A 19,131-nucleotide genomic window follows, 5' to 3' on the forward strand; every position below is an offset into this window, starting at 1 on the left:
AAGGAAATGGGGCAAAAATGGCCCATGCCAGTAAAAAATTATTTTTTATCTGCCTCATTTTTTGAGCCATCTTCTTTAGGAAGTACACAAAGTCTCTTTTGAGCTGGCAAAGAAAGACACAAGTGTAGGTTGGTTTTACCTGGTTTTCTAGCCTGCAAGCACTTTGATGGTATGACTCACTGAGTCCAGCTCTAAAAGACATCCTTGGAACATCAGAGTATTTTGTGTAAGAACAAAGGGTGCTTGGGTTCAGTTTGCAACACAAGTCATTTTTACCACACAAATTCCCTTCTTTTGTGCTGGCAAAGGGGGATGCTTTGAGCCCTTTGGGTTTAGAAGATCTTCAAACAGACAATAGTGTGCAAACAACCCTCAAGAACGTAACTTAGCTAGGACAACCTCAAGGCTGAGACCAAGGCTTTGAGAAAGGCCCCTTCAGCTGATTTCCTTCTGCTCTTCACCCCGAACAAAGCCTGACTGACAATACTGAAATCTCCCTCTTTGGATTAAACCCTCTTTGCAGGAAAAGTATGCAAATGCTATACATGGCTCCCTTGTCTGAGGCCACTCTTAGCCGGCTATCTTTTCTCTGTCTGGCTCACCCCTGCAGACCATCTATTCCTGACACTGAGACCAGCCTTCCAATTCAATATCTTTCACAGCTCTGACAGTCAGATCCCTGGGCCTGTCACTGCCTCTAAAAGGGGCTCATTTAGTTGTAATTAACTATTCCCTGCATATTTCCTAAGGTATGGTAATTGTGCTAAAAGCCAACAAGTGAGGCATTCATTCTAGTTCTCATTTAAATCTTTTTTTTTCCCTCAGCAGTCTTCCTCCCTCCGCCTCCTTTTCACTCCCAATCCTCTGTCCCCCAATTTTCTCTTTTTGTTCCTCCCTGGTAACATATCAAGTAAAGAGATGAAATGAAGGTGGAAAATGGAAAGTACAGGAAAATAAACAATTCAAAAGGCAGAGCTTACTGAATGATGAAGCACTGCATGGCAAGTTACAAGAAAGTGAAAGAAAATTTAAAATGAAACATTACTTTTGTTGACAGAAATATACATGTATACAAATATGTAAATACATACATATTTGAATATTACATAAAATGGCCAATTTAATAAGCTGGTTTAGGGTCTCAAGATATGTTTGTATATATGCACAATAAAAAATTCTATACATTATTATTATTTTTTTGAGACAGGGTCTCACTCTGTTGCCCAGACTATAGTGCAGTGGCACGATCTCGGCTCACTGTAACCTCTTCCTTCTCAGGCTCAAGTGATTCTCCTGCCTCAGCCTCCCAAGTCGCTGGGATTACAGGCACGTGCCATTACTGCCCAGCTAATTTTTGTATGTTTAGTAAAGACAGGTTTTCACCATGTTGGCTACGCTGGTCTCAAACTCCTGATCTCAAATGATCCACCTGTCTCGGCCTCCCAAATTGCTGGGATTACAGGTATGAACCACAGTGCCTGGCTTAAATTAATTTTCTTAATAGAAATTTTCTTCTCAAAATTTATTTGCTTTCTGCACTACAAAGAGTACAAACAAAAGATAATGATTTTGCCTTCCCAGCCTCTCTACCCCTAAGCTACAGATAAGAAATAAATAAGGATCTTAATTTCTGACCTTTTGCAAATAGTTCAGGTCTGGGCAAGTGGGCAGTGGACCTCTGAGGACTGTAGTATGTTCTTGCAGGTAGATCAACAATGCCATGATCAGGAGATATTTAGGGGATGAGGTGAAGTGATAAAAAAATTATTTACCTCAAAGACTTTCCATTAGCTACAAGCTGTTGAGCTATAGTCAAGTGGATCAAACTGGAAAATAGTCATGGCTGTTCGCAACATCTCATCGTCTCAACTCACAAAGCAATGTTGTAGAATTAGTCTTGGTGTAGGAAAGTACATATTGTTTCATTAAAAAGACTCAAAGCCCTCCCCCCACAAAAAACCCTCACCTCTTGTAAAGCCCATTGAGATTAGCAGCAGGTGGAGAAGCTGGAGTCCCAAATTCTTATGCCAATAGGATTCCTTTAGCTACTCTTTTTGCTTTTGGCTAAATTATATTTCCATGCTATCTCTTAATCATCTGGATACTGCTATTTCTAGTATTAATTTATCAGCATTTCTTAAGGGTAATAGAAGGTACTTTAAATGTTAACTCATGGAATGCCCTGTGGTTGTAAAATGAGCTTAGCTTGCGTAGTATCTGACTCTTCATCATAGATCTACAGAGGAAAATCCGGTAATGAGATAGCATCAAAGAACTTGGACCCATCCAAGGGGACTCTGAGGTTGGAATATAGCGAGAGCCTACTATGGCTATACAAATATAAATTAACTAACTTTCTTAATTATATAATAAAATCGGTAAAACCATTTTCTCTGTTAAAGTAAGGACACAGCAGTTCAATGTACTTACTTCCTTTCACTGATATTTCTTATGTATAAATTTTATATGTACAAGCAAAATATTCTACTTTGATTTTATCCCATGTATTTCTCCATGTTACTTGGCTTAATACCTAATTTTCAAGACTGTATCATATTTCATCTGCTTTGGTAAACTTTAATTTACTTATTTATTTTTAAAATATTTAAATGGTCTACTCTGTTCTTAATAATTTGTTTAACCTGTTTTACATTAGTTGTTTCAACATTTTTTCCATTGTTATCATAATTATCACTGAAAATTTTAGTTACTAACCATTAAGGTGGTTTAAGGAATTTGGTTAGACAGACTTTAATACTGTCAAATACTTCACAGTGCATTTGAGTTTAGGTAAAACTGGGCCTGAAACTATAGTTAACCCCCTTACAGGGACTTAAAAGTACATAGACGGGAGTATGAATTTATTCAAAAAAACACTTTTGTGCACCAATTGACTGCTGAGTATACAAGACCATGAAGATACTGAATTCTTAAACATTTCTTTTAACTTTGAAAATGGTCTTAAATTTTTGTCCCTAGAAACTCACTTTTCCATTTTTTGCATTTCCCCCAAATGATGCCAATGTATCTTAATATATGAAATTTTATATATTCACAAAATTTAAATTAAGGGGATTGTTATTCATTTTACAAAAGATATGTGAATAGAAAAGGCATATTCTTTAACCTAAAATAATTTACATATTACTTTTAAGAAACATGTCGTAACATGCTGATAAATGTATAATCAAGAAATTATGTCTATAACAGAGTCACAACAGAGTTGCAGTCACTTTTGCAACCTACTCCAGCAAAATTAATTTTTCCCTCATTTGCTCTCCCATATAGCTTCATGCAAAGTTCTGCTGTACCCTTTATCATCCTGAAATTGAAAATGTCATGACTGGAGGATGAACAGAAGGAGAAGAGTAAGTGTTGCTAAAACTGCTAACATCAAATTAGGCGTAAATGTGGATGGAATCTTGTTTATTTTCTTTACTTAAAGACATGATCTAACATAGTAAGTTCAAAGAGGAAAAAAATACATCTTCCTTTAGCATTGTTAAATGATTTCTAAAGGATCTCCTTGCTTAAAGATGTTTTGGTTCTTCTATCTCTGACCAGGAAGTCATACATATTTTCCGTGGGCACATGAAAATCCAAACTCTTTAGCATGTCATTCAAGACCCTGAGAATTGGGCTTCAAATGACTTTCGCTGTCCATGTCTTCTCACTCCATATTGCCCTGCCCCTTAGCTCTATCAGATCAGTCTCTAAAGATGCTGCACTTTGTGACACAGCTTTGCTCTTGGTGTTTGTTTCCTCTTTTTGAAAACATCCCTCTCCTCCTGTATGCCCATGCAAAATCCGACACCTTCTTTTGTTCAAAATCTCTTCCTTTGGAAAAACTTCTGCTACCTCCTCGAGCAAAATTAATGTTTCCCGTATTTGCCCTCCCACACAGCTTCATGCAAAGTTCTGCTGTACCCTTCATCATTTTGAAATTTAAAAGACTGCATTTGTGTCCCTAAATTGTGAGTGTCTTGAAGCTAGAACTGCCTTCTTACTATTGTCTAGTAGAGCACCAATAAAGTGGTTGCTTAAAAAAAAAAAAAAAAAAAAAAACTTCCTGAAAGAACAAGAAGTTGGTATATGGTGAGTTGGTTGGATATTCACTAAGTCAATCAATATTTTAAAAATATTTAATGGGCATAAATTACGTGTCATGCGAGGAGATGGGAAATATAATGGTGAAATGAGGATAAAACAGTAAATGAGTTCCCGTATTCTGATATTTAGATTCCAGTGGGGAAGAAAGACAAATGAACAGGTGACTTCAATACTGAAGAGCTAACACTTGCTGTGTTCCCAACATCTCTAAAGTAGCCACATTTTATTCATGTTTACAAAATATATTCCACACTCTGTCAGATGCCCTGCTAAATTCTACCACCGATCTTGAGTCAAAGGCTGGAACAGCTCAGGGTTCTTAACTCAGACATTCCCCTCTTTGTTGGTGACTCTTTCTCCATTTCCACCCATTTTCATTTAGACAGTTGGAGCCTTCAGAGTAATTTCTCTCTCTTCAGATTCTGACATTAGGCAGCCTTGTTGTCAGTTCACTAACCATTTAGAGTTCCTTCCATTTGATTGAAAACCTGTCCCGGACCTCCAGCTTCTCTGACTTTGCATCCTGGATATCACATAGGCTTTAAAACCTCATCTGTGTTCATGTAGTGATCAAGGTCAACATCTCCAGTGATAAGTGGGTATCATGTACTTCTTGACATGAAGTGGTGAAAGGGCATCTTATCTTAGTGGTATTCTTCTCCAAAACCCATAACCCCCATCTAATCATGAGAAAGCATCGTGAGGGACATTCTGCAAAATACCTGAACAGTACTCTTCAAAAGCATCCAGGTCATAAAAAAATAAAGTTAGTATTAGGAGAAGTTGGGTTAAGGACATAACCCTCTGTACTGGTTTTACAACTCTCCTAAAAAATCTAAAAGTACTTCAAAATAGAGTTCAAAAAACAAAAATGAAAAAACAAAAAACAAAAACACAGCCCTAATCTGACTGACTGCTACTCAGGTTGAGTGGATATTTTGGATTCTGAAACCCCAAATGCACCCAGATTTCCATGAGTTACTTCATGAGAGCTGGGTAGGAAAAGACCCAACTCCCGTTTACTGACATAAAGTTGAATTTATGCTGTGTCTAATAGGCGCTATCCGAAAGCCTTTCTGAGTCTGATGATTTAGTATCATATGGCCAGAGGCTCTCCATGCAAGATCAAACTTGATGCATATAAAAAAGGAAAGTCACAGCCCCTAGGATTAATATACAGTAAAAGTCTTTCAAGATTTGGTCTACTAGTCATCAAGAGGATAGTAAATGATGCTGTATTGTAATTTTCAGATGATACCTGTGTGAACACAAGAATAGGGATTTTTATCTATTGTACACTAGAAAAATTGAGATATTAAATTGAGAGATCCGGAATCACTTCATACAGCAAAAAAAAAAGGTTTGTGCTGAATAGTAATTTCTTCAAGAAGGAAAATGTTACCAACATAACTTGTATGTTAGAGTTAATGCATGACACTTGTGAAATAGAGCAGTGTTTCTCATATTTTTTAACTTAGGAACCCTTAATAATCTTAAAAGTTGTAAGGAACCCCCCTAAGAACTTTTGCTTCTATGGATTGTAGCTGCTGATATTTACCATATTCAAAATTAAAACTGTTAATTAAAAATATTTATGTAAGAACTCATTACATTTTAACATGAAAACATAATTTAAATAAAAATAACTATTTTTCAAAGAGAATTAGTGAGAGGAGTGGCAGTGCTCTACAGTTGTGCAAATCTTTTAAATAAGTGGCTGAATAGAAGAGAGTTGGGTTCACAAATATGTTTCTACATTCAATCTATTATGATACATTGTTTTGGTTGAAGCAAATGACAAAAATATGGAACTACAACAGATAAGTAGTTGGAAAAGAAAGAAGTATTTTAATAGCCCTTTCAGATATATTCTTCTTTTACAGTACAACAAACCTCAACAGGTAGTAGTTTCTTAAGGGTTAATTGTACCAGGGAATCTGAAACTATATCAATGAACTCTTCGTATTCTATTACCTTAATATTTATTGGTTTATTTTAAAATTTCAGTGAATATTTTACCCATGCATTATTTTGCTAACATGCATTGATCATTTGGAAAACATTTAGTGAGTTATGCAGATATTTCAAATGTTGACACATTTCATTATACAATATCAAAAAAATCACATTTGTTTATATTACCACCAATCTCATTATCACTGTCCAGTTCACAGTGGCAAATAAAAGCTATCCATAGTGTTCTGAAATTCAAATTTTCTATTGAAAGCTCTAATTTTATCAACAAATTACTATTGCTTGTTTTGCTTTGGTGACGAACTCACTTTTGGTTCCTTTTTTGAGAAAATGTCTGCCAAATACCCAAGTTTGAATAACTATAGTTTTTCCTTTCAAGTAAAAACCATGTGCCTGGAAAAAAGCAGTTAGTTGAGCTTGCAACTCAAACAACTGTACAGGAGCTTTTCCTTGAGACAACCATGGTAACTAGGTATCCAGTGGAAATGACTTATGCAAACTTCCCATTTAGTCACATAGTATATTAATAAGACATTTACCTAAAAGTCGAGGTTTAATAAAATCAATACTTTTAACCTCTTCATCAAGAATATTATTAAGTGAAGATTTTTTCCCCCCAAAAATTGAATTATGCGGTTGTGAAGATACAGTGCCCAGGAACACAGTTTTGATTCATGACAAGGAGCCAGCAGTTTTACCCTCCCTTGCTTTTGCACCACTAGTGCAAATGTCAACAAAGTGAAAATGGCAAAGAACATCTTAGTGTTATTATGAAAACAGTTTTGACTCCATGAAGCCCCTGGGGATCCAGAGTATATGGACCACACTTTGAGATCTGCTGACATAAAGGATGATGATAAAACTACCATTTCTTTTCTTTAGTACCCAGGGACCTTTTCTTAGGAGAACCCACAAAACTGAAAGTGAGACTTTTAACACATGGTTACTCAATCCACAGAGCTGTGGAAAGGTTCACCAAAGAGTATGATAAATATATGAATGTCAATATGTACCAGCAAGTAGTTAATGGAGAGGTGATGGATTGAGAAAAGTGCAAAACAGTGGAGATTCTAAGAAGTCAGGGAGTGCAGAGCTGACTTTGGAACATGGAATTGAGAGGAGGGGCTGGAGAAAAGGGTAGGCAATGAGACCAGGCATGCACAAACACCACCAATTCACCCCTGCAGTCTGTGGGGCCAGGCACCTTCAGCTTGACTGTCTTGAGTGGTAAGGGTTTCTTACTTAAAGGTACAGACTGGGAAACCTACTTATAGACAACTATACCGAATTATTGTATTACAACATTTTTTGACAATGTTTTCCCTCAAAGTGACTTGTGTATTTATTAATCTAATAAATCTGTCAGTTATTAACAAATCGAGTTTCTGTGAAAGAAAAAAAAATCTTAACGTTAGGTGAACCATTTCAAATAGTATTCTATAAAAATTTTGTTTTCAAGGCCAGCTTCTGGAGCACACAATACAATTCCCAAATGAGGGGATGAGTGGATTCACACTGATGTTTAAATTTTTATATTTGACAGAACTAATGCAGTATATCTTGACAGCTATATACAGTAGCTTAATGCTAAGCTTTTTATGCTGAATATAGAATGGAATGAATTTTGCACCAGTGTTTTGGACTAGGAGGTTTTAAGATTCCTATTCACATTACACAGCAGTCTGAGGCTGCTTGATAAAACAAGCCTTGGCTTATTAACAACTGCCTCATAAAATGTCTCAATATTTAAGAGAAACCTAAGGCAAAGACATTTTGAAAATATACATTTTAACCAGAATCTGGATGCTAAGTAAACATCCTTTAGTGTTCAGCCAGAAAGATTTGCAGCTGTGGCATTTGTGACTTAACAAGATGAAGATCTCCATGCCAAAAGATAAATGATACCATAAAAGTTTCTTATCAAAAGAAAATATGTTTTCGGATGGAATTGATGTTTTAAAAAAGGCTTTACACAAATTTGATACATTGTAAACACACTGGAAGCTTTTAATTTGGAGTTTAGTATGAATACATGTGAGGCAATACTATTTTCTGTTTTGCCACTATGTTCTCTTTTTATAAACTGCAGATCAATTTCCTCTATAACAGCACCTTTTTAGTTTAGTTTTGTTTGTAAATAAGGTTACTGTAAATTGTTAACTTTATAGTAGAATATTACATTCTAGATGAATTGACATCTAAGAAGCAATGAAATTGGAGAACCTCTCCTTTAAAAAAAAAAAAAGAAATTAAAATTTTAACATTGTACCAAAATATGATACAGTCACATTCTAAAATGTACATATATTTTTTTCACATGGATTAGATTCAGATCTCCCAAAGGGCATGTGGTCTCTATCAATGAGACTGCACGTGAATCCAGAACCCTGGTTTGATTTGTGCAACCCAGCTAACCAGTGAGTATAAACACCAGCCCTGTTATAATTCAGTATGCAACTGAGCTAGTCTTCCACACTAGGAGAGGGGGGGGGGAATCTCTCTTATTTTTTAAAGTTGCCCATCTCTATCCGTTTCTGTCGAATTGCCACAATTGCCCAGATAAAACATTTGAGAGTATGTCAGCTTTAATTAATGTAACATGACCTGATCATTTCCACAGTTAAGAATAAAGAAGTTTGCTTTCTTTAAATCCAAAGCTCAACCTGGAGATTATGCTAAGTTGCTTCATTCATAGTCCATACTCCTCTGCTCATGTCAGAAGGACAGCATTTGTCCCCTCTAGTGATAAACAAATTATACATGAAATCAATTCCACTTCACAATCATTTTCCCTATTGGGTATTATCTTTCCTTCCCTGCTCCCTCCAGTTAAGCCCGCATCCTGTAACTTGCTAATGAGCTGAGAGCTTTCTGTTCCAGGTGGCACCCCCTGCCTCGAAGTCATGACATTTCCCATTTCGAATGCTGCTGGCATTTTTCGACAGCTCCTGCTAACTAGCCTTTTTGACCTGCACTAAGAGGAACTCATCTGATCGAATCCTCTAACCTGCCAATCATTCCAGCAAATGATCTTCACAGTCACTCCCAAGGCAGGAATGGAAGGAAAAAAAAAAAAAAAAAAAGGAAAAGCGAGTGAGAGAATGAGGGAGTAGGCAAGCGGCTGCCTCTGCAGCTACCTAATGAGAATACTTTAAGTCTCTGAGGCAGCTGAAACACTGAAAAACTGGTGGGAAAATTAGGACACAACTGAATGCCTGGCTCTGTAATTACTGATTTCTTTCCATCCTGAGATCATTTTGAGAGCAACACCTCTGAGATGTGCCAGTTTCTAAAGAACACAAGAATATCCTACCTTACGTAGAGAAAATAGATTTATTTCTCCTGCCACTATCAATATGCAATTCTCATAATCCCACTCTGTCAAACAGCATCCTTTGCAGAATTAATCATGTGCTATAAGCTCGTTAAGTGTGCATTTGTAAACTAGGGATGATTATAATATTTGCCACAGTGAAGAAAGAACCTCTTTTTTCTCAGGCATATTTTAAATGTTACCACCATTTAGGGGTGTTAATTTTTACATATTCACATAAAAACAAACGGGTATGGTGGAGGTTGGTATGGAGCCAGGGAGGATTAAAGTCTTGACACCGACAAAAAGAGGATAATCGGGGCATTCTTAACTAATACAGGTAAAATAATTTTTTTCCTTTCAGATTTTTCCTGCCTGTGCAGAATCAGTTTATTTAATTATATTTAAACTTAGTGGTGCCTTGGCCCACAGAATAAACCTATTACTTTAGGAAGAATGATCTGGGAGATGGTTAATTTGGCGATGGATCACAACTCTACGTATCTTAATATGGAGGAGATTTGTTGACCAAGGAAAGATACAATATAATTATGTGTTATCATTATACCATTGTATGTGATAATGTAAAATAAATACTGTACATGATTTAATTGCACATTATAATCACACATCTTTCCCCATTTATAGTAATTAGGCCAATAGCCCCATTTACAGTAATTATTATATGTAATTGAGGGCATTTTACTAATTGCATTGAAAATGATAAACCAGAGCAATTAAAAATCCAAGGGCACTATACGTAATGCAAACTACATTAAGAGAATGGTGATAATTTAAAGGGAAAAAATTCACCCAAATATTGAAGTTAACAGTTCAGTATTTTGATTCCACGCTTGACACACAGGGTTTTAAAAAATTTTTTTTGGGGGGGGGGAGGTTATTTTTATAATGAGATAAATTTCCACCAAGGACTCTAACTTTTGTATTGTTTTTGTGCTAGATTGTGTACATTATTTCCCTATATGGAAAAGTAACTTTTGATGTTATCTTCACAACTCAAGGACTGATGCAAAATTATTCTTTTTGGCTGTATGAAGGGTGTGTGTTTGTGTGTGTGTGCATGCGTAGGTTAGTAGAGAAAGCAGCTATCCTAAATTCCAAAAGATGCTCAGTAAAGCATTCATTTGCACAACCAATTTGATACTCTTAAAAGCTTTATTCATGGAAGCAATTCAGAGTATTGCAAACTGTTCGTAAATTATACTTGTAATACTTTAGCTAAAGTGTTTAACTTTGTCTATCAAAACACATTCGGGTTGAATTTTCATTACATTTGCTATCTGTCTAGAATTTTAATGTGTCTAAGGACATGAAACCCTGGCTCTTGTCCCCAGGCCCCAGTGTCTAGCCCTCCCTGATCCCAGTCCCCATTTCTACCCAGACAAAGCTCCCATGTGAAGAATATCGCAGGAGGAGTGATGAGCATCCGTGGGACAGCGGGAATAGTTTCCAGCTTCTTTTTGCCTTCCCTTCTCGACATTGTCATTTAGACATTGTCCTCTGTGCATTCAAATGTCATCCCAGACCATCAGCCCACTTCAACTCAAACAGCCTCCTTTTATGCTTAGACACTTCTTAGAGTATCAGCAGACCACAAAGAATGTCTAGTGGGACTCAGCTGCTATACTGGTATTAATAATACAATACAGTACACTTAGGGCATAGACAATTCCTTCTGTATCCCAAATTCATAAGAATCAACATTAAATGAAAAGGAAAAATAGAGCACCTGAACTGTTTCTATTTTCTATATGTGACTGCTAACTTCCTTGTAATAAATATTGTGGTTACTAGTCACATCACAGCTTGGGCCCACTATTTATAAGAAAGCTTCACTCATATTTTGCTGCTGGCTAAATAGTCCCTAAGAAATTAATTTGGGTTTTAAGAAGTCAGAAGATGCAAGGGCTATTCCCCCCGCCCCTCACCATTTTGAAAGTTCATTTGACCTGGAAATGCTGAATCACAAAAATATAGTCAATTTTTAAGGATCCATGGGTTGATGAACCAATTTGTGAAGCATCAACCAGTTTCCTCTCTTTTAGCCACTTTGCTTTTTAAAACCTTCAATCAGAGAAGAAAAAAAAAAAAGGAAAAAAAGGGCAAAAAATTAGTATTTTTAGTTTAAAAAAAATCACTCTAAATTCTTTGTTTTTAAGAAAAACAGTTAAATATTTAAAGATAATGGAGCTTCATTTGGGTAACATACATGGTTTAGTGAAACAATGTATGTGTGCACAAATTTGTGTGTGATGGCGGAGAGAATTAATATGATAAAGCAAATGTAGCTAATGTAGTAAAATGTTAACGCTTTGGGGAGAGTGGGTGAAGGGTATCAGGAATCCTTGTGCTATTCCTGCAACTTTTCTGTAGACATGAAATCATGTCAATATAAAAAAAAAAACTAAATGCTTGAAGGCTGGGCATAGTTGCTCATGCCTGTAATCCCAACACTTTGTGAGGCCAAAGCAGGATGATCGCTTAAGGACAGGAGTTTGAGACCAGCCTAGACAACATGGTGAGACTCTATCTTTACAAAAAATTAAAAAATGATCCAGGTGTGGTGGTGCACACCTGTAGTCCTAGCTACTCAGGAAGCTGAGGTGGGAGGATCATTTGAACACAGGAAGTTCAGCCTGAGCAACACAGCGAGACCCTGTCTCTTTAAAAAAAACCAAGTAACAAAATAAAGCAAAACAAAAATGCATTCTGAAGGAAGCATGATACAACTTTATTTTCATTCTGCTTTGTGACAATCCCAGTAGGTGGTGAGAGCCTACGAGTCCTCTGCCTACCCTTGCATGGGGTTAGGGTGGTAGTGCTGGAGAGTACAGATCAGAGTTGACCCAAAGAAAAGAAGGGATGGAGAGGCAGGGAAGGGACGAGGAGGAGGAGAGAAGAAACAAACTTGCATTAGCGTTTAAAGGACAGAACAGACTCCCCAGGGTAGAGAGGGAGCTAAGGTAAGGTGGGGTGGAGGTAAGGTGAGGTGGGGGAACTAATAGCATTCCAGCCTCTTCTCATATGGGTATTCATAATATGCTTCATGCATTTGAGGTTCAAAGTGCTGTCAATTTCCCAAGTAAGATGTATTTTTTAATTGGCAGTCATGTGGGGGTAATGGTAACAACTAGGGAATCTTTCAGATGAAACCTGCGAAGAACACTAAGTAAGGTTTGTTTCCCCTCCAAGCATCATTTCAACAATTGTTGTCAATTATATGAAGTAACAGAAATAATAAAACTGTAGCCATTTAATAGGAAAAAAAAATTGTAGGATCATGCAGAAAATGGCAGTTTTTGCAGGAAAAACCCCAGAAATCTTTCTGGTACTGAAAGAAACCTAGATCTAACACTTGTGTTTCTTATATATTGAAAAGTGCTGATGGATATTATCTCCTTTTGTGTCTATAGTTGAGAAAATGCAACATACCTTAAAAGGACCTTTTGTCAATAGCCAAAAGTATCACACAATGAAGATATCATACCATCAGAACTGGAGTTTCTCTCTGTACTTGCCTGATTTTTCACTCAGTAGTATACAGGCCAGGCAAGGCACTTTCCAGCTATACTGCTTGCTTTCCAAAAGCTTCTCCAAGTTTCTGAATGGCTAAGCTCAGCAGTCTCTTCGAAACACTTCCTTAAAAACAGGTTGGCCACCCAGTTCTGGGCCCAGCTGACTGGATCAGGGCTCAGAGCCTGACCTCAAGGCAGCCTACAGTCAGCCAGCAGTTTCTACGGGGGTGACTGACACAACAGCTTCACTCTATACTTCATGATGATGGCTACATCAATCAGAGCCACTCTCTGAGAGGGTTTGAATCTGAGGCAAAAAGAGGTCAGCAATAGACTGCCCCAGAAGTAGAGGGACAAAGAGAAATGATAATAAGCGGGATCCATGAATAAGCAGAAACAAGTCAGCAGAAGCCCTGAAGTGAAGGGAACATGAAAGCTGTGTTAGTTGATGCAGAGACAGAAAAAGTGAGCCGCCATAATGTCACAGCATGGAGGAGAGCAATAGGTGGCTGTTCTTTAGGAGCAGTTTCCAGAGTTGAGATGGCGGTTGAGATGGCAGACAGCTCTAGGTGGCCTACCGAGTAAGAAACACCGTTCTTCAGACAGCGCTGCCACAGTCTTAAGCACCAGTGCATTGTGTTCTGTCTAAAATCAGGTTTCTAAAAAAAATCTTCATCTCATTTAATTAAATTTCCTTGAGCATTCTACTCTGTTTACCTAACAGCCTACTTACAGGAGATTACCGCTTAATGACCAAGTAGAAAGTCCGACACATTTTTTTTCATTATCATGTAATTCCTATATAATGTGGATTTGCAGAAATAAGAGGCTAAAAGGTAAGGAGAGGGTCACCAAAATATGCATGCAGTTAACTTCTTGCAATTGAACCAAATAAAATTCTTTCATGCACTAGACAAATATTTGTAAATTTATTAGGAATGGGGTCTGTGAACCAACTGATTTATTGAAAATAGATATTCCATAATAAGCACATACTATTTCAGAAAAATTACAAAACATATCTAAAAGAGTAGAGACCTCTCTTATCCCTTATATTTAGCTAAAGGAGAAGTAGAGTGACCATGCACTTTCTATGCCAGTTTAGATTAAGAGGAAAATTAAGCTCACCGAGGGATGTGTTTGGTGGTATCACTGTAAGCAAATGTAAGTGATACTAATGGATGTGGTATTCAATACAGCTTCCAGTCTTTTCCTTGGGGAAAATTTCTATGTATATTTAAGGCTCTCTCAGACTTTAGAAGGGTCTTACCCATCAGTGCTGATAAAAATGAGTAAGAAGAACCTATGAAATCTTTACTAATATCTTTAGAGGATAACAAAATATAAGAAGCACAGTATTTTGATAATCCAGTGGCACTTACCCCATTTTTAACTTAGGTGCTTATGGTTTTCTTCTTATTTAATTTGGTTATAAGACTCTGAAACCAAAATTGCTTTCTGCTGCAAAGCCAAATGCATCTCATTAGATTTTCCACTAAGACCAATTTATGCAAATCTGGCATTATTAACTGAATAATTGAAGTGACCTTGGTATGCAAGGATAGAAATAATTTGGCATTGAGGTTTGGAAGAAAAATTAGGACTTGAAATATTCTTGTCTACTCAGTCCTCTATTATTTCAAAGACAAAAGTAATACAATGCATTTTCCACATTTACCTCTTTGTAACTCCCCAAAGAGAGGTGGTTAAAATGCCGGCCCACAGTCTTAGTCTCCTTGAGCCCCCAACCCCTTTGGCCTCCCTCTCCTTCCCAGTCTCTCTAGGCATTACAAAGAATTGAGACATTTGAGGAAATTCAAATGTCCCAAGATGTCAAAGCCTTCTCTAAACAGTCAATGAATTCAACAGCAACAGCAAAATTAAAGTCTAAGAAATTACAGATTTTTCTCTAAGGATATCTTATCTACGTAGACATTTTGCTCTATAATGTCTAGATGATATTCAGTATTGGTCAGAGTAAGGCCATTCCACAAGATATAAATAGGCCAATAAATAGGCTACATTATTTGATCTCTAAGATGGCCCCATTTATTTAAAAACTCTGCAAAGGTGAGACATTAAAATAATTTCTTTTTCTGCTGACTGACAGAAAACTCTTAGAATCCATCTTCCCTATAGCTTTTCTGAGAAAAAAGAAATTGAGTTGTTTCCTCAGCATTATGTTGAATCAAGCTGAGGCATTTGGATTGAAAGAAAACTACACCAACGATAATATTAAAGCTTTATTGGCCAGGCGTGGTGACTCATGCCTGTAATCCTAGCACTTTGGGAGGCCGAGGTGGGTGGATCAACCGAGGTCAGGAGTTCGAGACCAGCCTGGCCAACATGACGAAACCCCGTGTCTACTAAAAATACAAAAACTAGCCGGGCGTGGTGTAATCCCAGCTACTAGGGAGCCTGATGCAGGAGAATTGCTTGAACCCAGGTGGAGGCAGAGGTTGCAGTGAGCTGAGATTGCGCCACTTCACTCTAGCCTGGGCAAAAGAGCAAAACTGCATCTCAAAAAAAAAAAAAAAAAAAAAGCTTTACAAGTTGATGTGAAAAAGGCAAAACTCACAGAAAAAATATTTGTGTTGCTATCAAATAATTCTAGAGGAAAGCTTCTACTGTGTAGATATAACTGATATCTAGTTTAAAAAATATATGTGAAGAAAATATATTTTTACATTTTTGTAAAGGCTTTTATATACTGATGATTGTAGTTCTGAGCACCTTTTAAAAAATCTCTTTTCAATTAGCAACCTTTGAGACTTTCCAAGCAACACGTCTGTCCTGTGAGCTTGATTTGATTTCCCAAGGAGGAGCGGAGCTGAAACACGTTCTAGCAGCTTTGACTGCCTGGGCTCAGGTCAGGGGATCTCAAAAGAGCCAAGAAGAAGGAACACAGTCTTGCAATTGAAATTCAGGCTTGCTTGTGTGCATGTGTGTATGAGGCAGCAGCACAAATAAAGTCCACTTTTTTGTTTTGTTCCACTGAATTGGTTAAGGGATTTATAAAGCCAGGGCCCTCATTATGATAATGCAGGTTAAATACTTTTAAAAAGCATATGATGTAACCCTCATGAATCAAAACCATTCTCAATACCAGGAGGTAGCTTGTCAAAAACTTAGCCCCACTCTTTGTCTGACCAATTGAAATTCAGAGTGGGAGTACAAATGCAACCAAGAGTTGTGCTTTTTATTCTACAGGGAGAAATAACACGAAGAATGAAGACTCTTACCTATGGAGTGACAAGTTAACAGTAACATCTTCTGACTGTCATTTATACATCATATTTTATCTGGAAACCTTTTATCTCCAAATCATTCACAAATTGCCACCATGCCCCTGATAGGCCAAAACTGACCCCTATGTTGAGGGTATTCAAAAGCTAAGTCCAGGAGTAGCTCAAGATACTGGCAGATTACCCACAAGACAATGTGTATAGTTTAAAATTTTCTCTTTACCATGCTATCAATTTAGCCTGTTAACATATTTCAAACTAAGAGAGGGAGGAAGGAAGAGGAACTACTGCAATGCTGCATATATCCTTTGAGTTACTTGAATACTTTTTATTTTATTTATTTATTTTTTGAGACAGGGTCTGGCTCTGTCACTCAGGCTGGAGTGCAGTGGTGCAACCTCAGCCTCCCAGGCTCAAACCATCCTCCCACCTCAGCCTCCCAAGTAGCTGGGACTATAGGCAAATGCCACTACCATGCCCAGGTAATTTTTGTAGTTTTGTAAAGATGGGCTTTCACCATGTTGCCCAGGCTGCTCTTGAACTCCTGAGCTCAAGCAGTCTGCCTTCCTCGGCCTCCCAAAGTGCTGGGATTACAGGCATGTGCCACCATGCCTGGCCTGAACACTTAATTACTGAATATCAGAACAAACACACACTTTTCTCTACAAATCAGCACATAAAAAGCCTTCCCCACAGTAACATTTGTTCTCTATTTGTTTCAGAGACTTGTGCTACATTAAGTTATGTGTGTGTGTGCATATATATATAAGTAAATTATATATAAGTAAATTATATATATGTAAATTATATATATGTAAAATATATATAAGTAAATTATATATATATATAAATATGTAAGTAAATTACATATATACTAAAAATTTTCCAAAAATACTAGGCACTTCCATCTGGCAATCAAGAAATAGGGCCTTTTCAGAAGTTGCCATCCCAGGCTGGTCATTATGTAGCACATGTGATGTGATGACTGGGCCAGGCTGACATGGCTAGAGGTTGCCATGTTTAGATTATGCTTCCTATCTGCAGAATAGTAGAGGACAAAGAATTCGATAGTAAAAGAGAAAAGCTTCATCACGATAAGGTCCGTACCAGGAGCCAGACAGGAATCAGAAATAGGTGAAGTGGCCCAGATGGGAGCTAAACTAAACTGGGGAGTCTACATCCCCTCCAAAGGAGGCACCAATGATTTAGTTTCACGCAAACACTTCTGGTAGGAATGTGAAGGTGATATTGCTGGAGTTGCTTATTTTTCAAGGAAAACCAGAAATCTAGACTTTTGTGTATAATCTCCCCATTTTAAAATGAGAACAACTAATTAGAAAAATTGAGTGGACAAAAGAAAGTAGGTCTGTGGCTTAGAAACAGCCCAAAGTGAACCTTTTTCTAATCTCTGTGAGCAATGTGAGTAGTTAAAATGACTTGCTTATAACTAAAATGGTTTGCCTATGACAATATAAATAAAAGCATAAGATAAAGTATAATTTTAGTTAGAGTCTAGTAGGTGCCTGAAAATGTGGAAATAACTGAGAGCATTCTATCTCAATAGAAGGTCTGATGAACGCCATAATGCACACAAGAGACTCATAGGATAGTTGGTGAAAAAACGAGTCTGAAATATTTCACTTAAAGAATCTGTTCAATATCCATTAAATACTACTTTCCTGGTAAAGCAGGTCATCTTACCTGTGTGCTCTTGAGAATGTGCTGCTTGTCAGTGCTTGCTGTTTGATAGACTTTTGCCATAACTATTGTTTTTCCCAAAGGCCCGCATGCTTTCTCCAGCTTCTGGTTGCAATCTCACATTTGGGACAGTAAAAATAGAAGACACTGTGGACAGAATACGAAATTTTCATTTATATACGTATAAACATTTATAATCATGTTGTTTTTTTTTAATGGAGACTGAGATGCAAGTTTGGATGCCCCGTACACTGAACATCATGGTATGTTTTGATCTTTGAAATGCCAGGTGGTCGCAGGCACACACACATTTATACACATAAGGAAACATATGATAGGATGGTCTGCCTTTCCCTCAGAACCACAGCTCAGACTATCTCCCACATTTCTCTGATCTAGAACAATGAACTTAGATTGGGAAACAACATATTTTGCCCTTCCTTTGTTCCATTCTTTCATTCACTGGAAAAATATTTATTGAACCTCACACTGTTCTGGGAATTTCAGAATCCTGTACTAAATAAATCAGAATGAAAGGAAATCCCTGTTGTTATAGAGTCCAGTTGGGGGAGACAGGCAATAAGCAACCAAGCAGATATAATACATTAAAGAGTGGTAAATGTTATGAAGAAAAATAAAGCAGGGAAGAGAAACTGGAAGTTTTAGGGTGGAAGGAGGTCAGTGAAGTCTCTCCTGAGAAGGGACACTGGTGGAGAGAATCAAATGAGGTAAGAGGGCAAGCCATGCATATGTCTAGAGCAAGCACGCATATAAGAAGAGGAAACAGCGAGAGCTGACTTTAAGGAGGCAAGAAGAGAAGCAGGCAAACCAGGTAGGAGGTAACTGTAAAAATGTGGTTGAAAGATGGTGAGTGACTGAGGGCAGGGTGATAGCAGTGAAGTGAGGAGTGGCATGATCCTGGATATACTGTGAAGGTAGCAACAACAGGGTCTGTGGAAGAACTGAATGTGGAGTGGAACCAAAAAAAGATGAGTTAGGGATAGCTTCCATCAACTGGAAGAATGATGCTGCTATTTACTGACAAGGGTAAGACTAGAGAAGGCGCAAGTTTGAGGGGAAAGATGAGTTCAGTTTTGATAAGATTAAGTGTGAGAGGCCTACTAAATGGTCAAATGGAAATGTTGAGTGTCAGTTGGATATGCAAGTCAAGTCAGGGAAGACAGGACTGGAGATGGAAATTTGAAAACTGTCAGTGTACAGATGATATTTAAATCATGAGATGGGATGAGATCAT

General features: G+C 37.4%; 1 protein-coding gene across 17 annotated transcripts in view; it reads right to left on the reverse strand.

The window, feature by feature from the left end:
* Positions 1-19,131, reverse strand: part of CDK14 (cyclin dependent kinase 14) — a 790,403-nt gene that overhangs the window by 68,987 nt on the left and 702,285 nt on the right. For all 17 annotated transcript variants that reach the window (XR_012432704.1, XR_006696501.2, XR_012432705.1 and 14 more), the window contains one exon: positions 17,880-18,023. Coding sequence is in view for 14 of the 17 variants with exons in the window: in XM_045387589.2 (XP_045243524.1) it covers positions 17,908-18,023 (116 nt within the window). In the remaining 3 variants the exon portion in view is untranslated. The remainder of the gene's footprint in view (positions 1-17,879; positions 18,024-19,131) is intronic.

The sequence above is a fragment of the Macaca fascicularis genome, chromosome 3 (genome assembly GCF_037993035.2).
Source record: "Macaca fascicularis isolate 582-1 chromosome 3, T2T-MFA8v1.1".
Classification (NCBI taxonomy): Eukaryota; Metazoa; Chordata; class Mammalia; order Primates; family Cercopithecidae; genus Macaca; species Macaca fascicularis.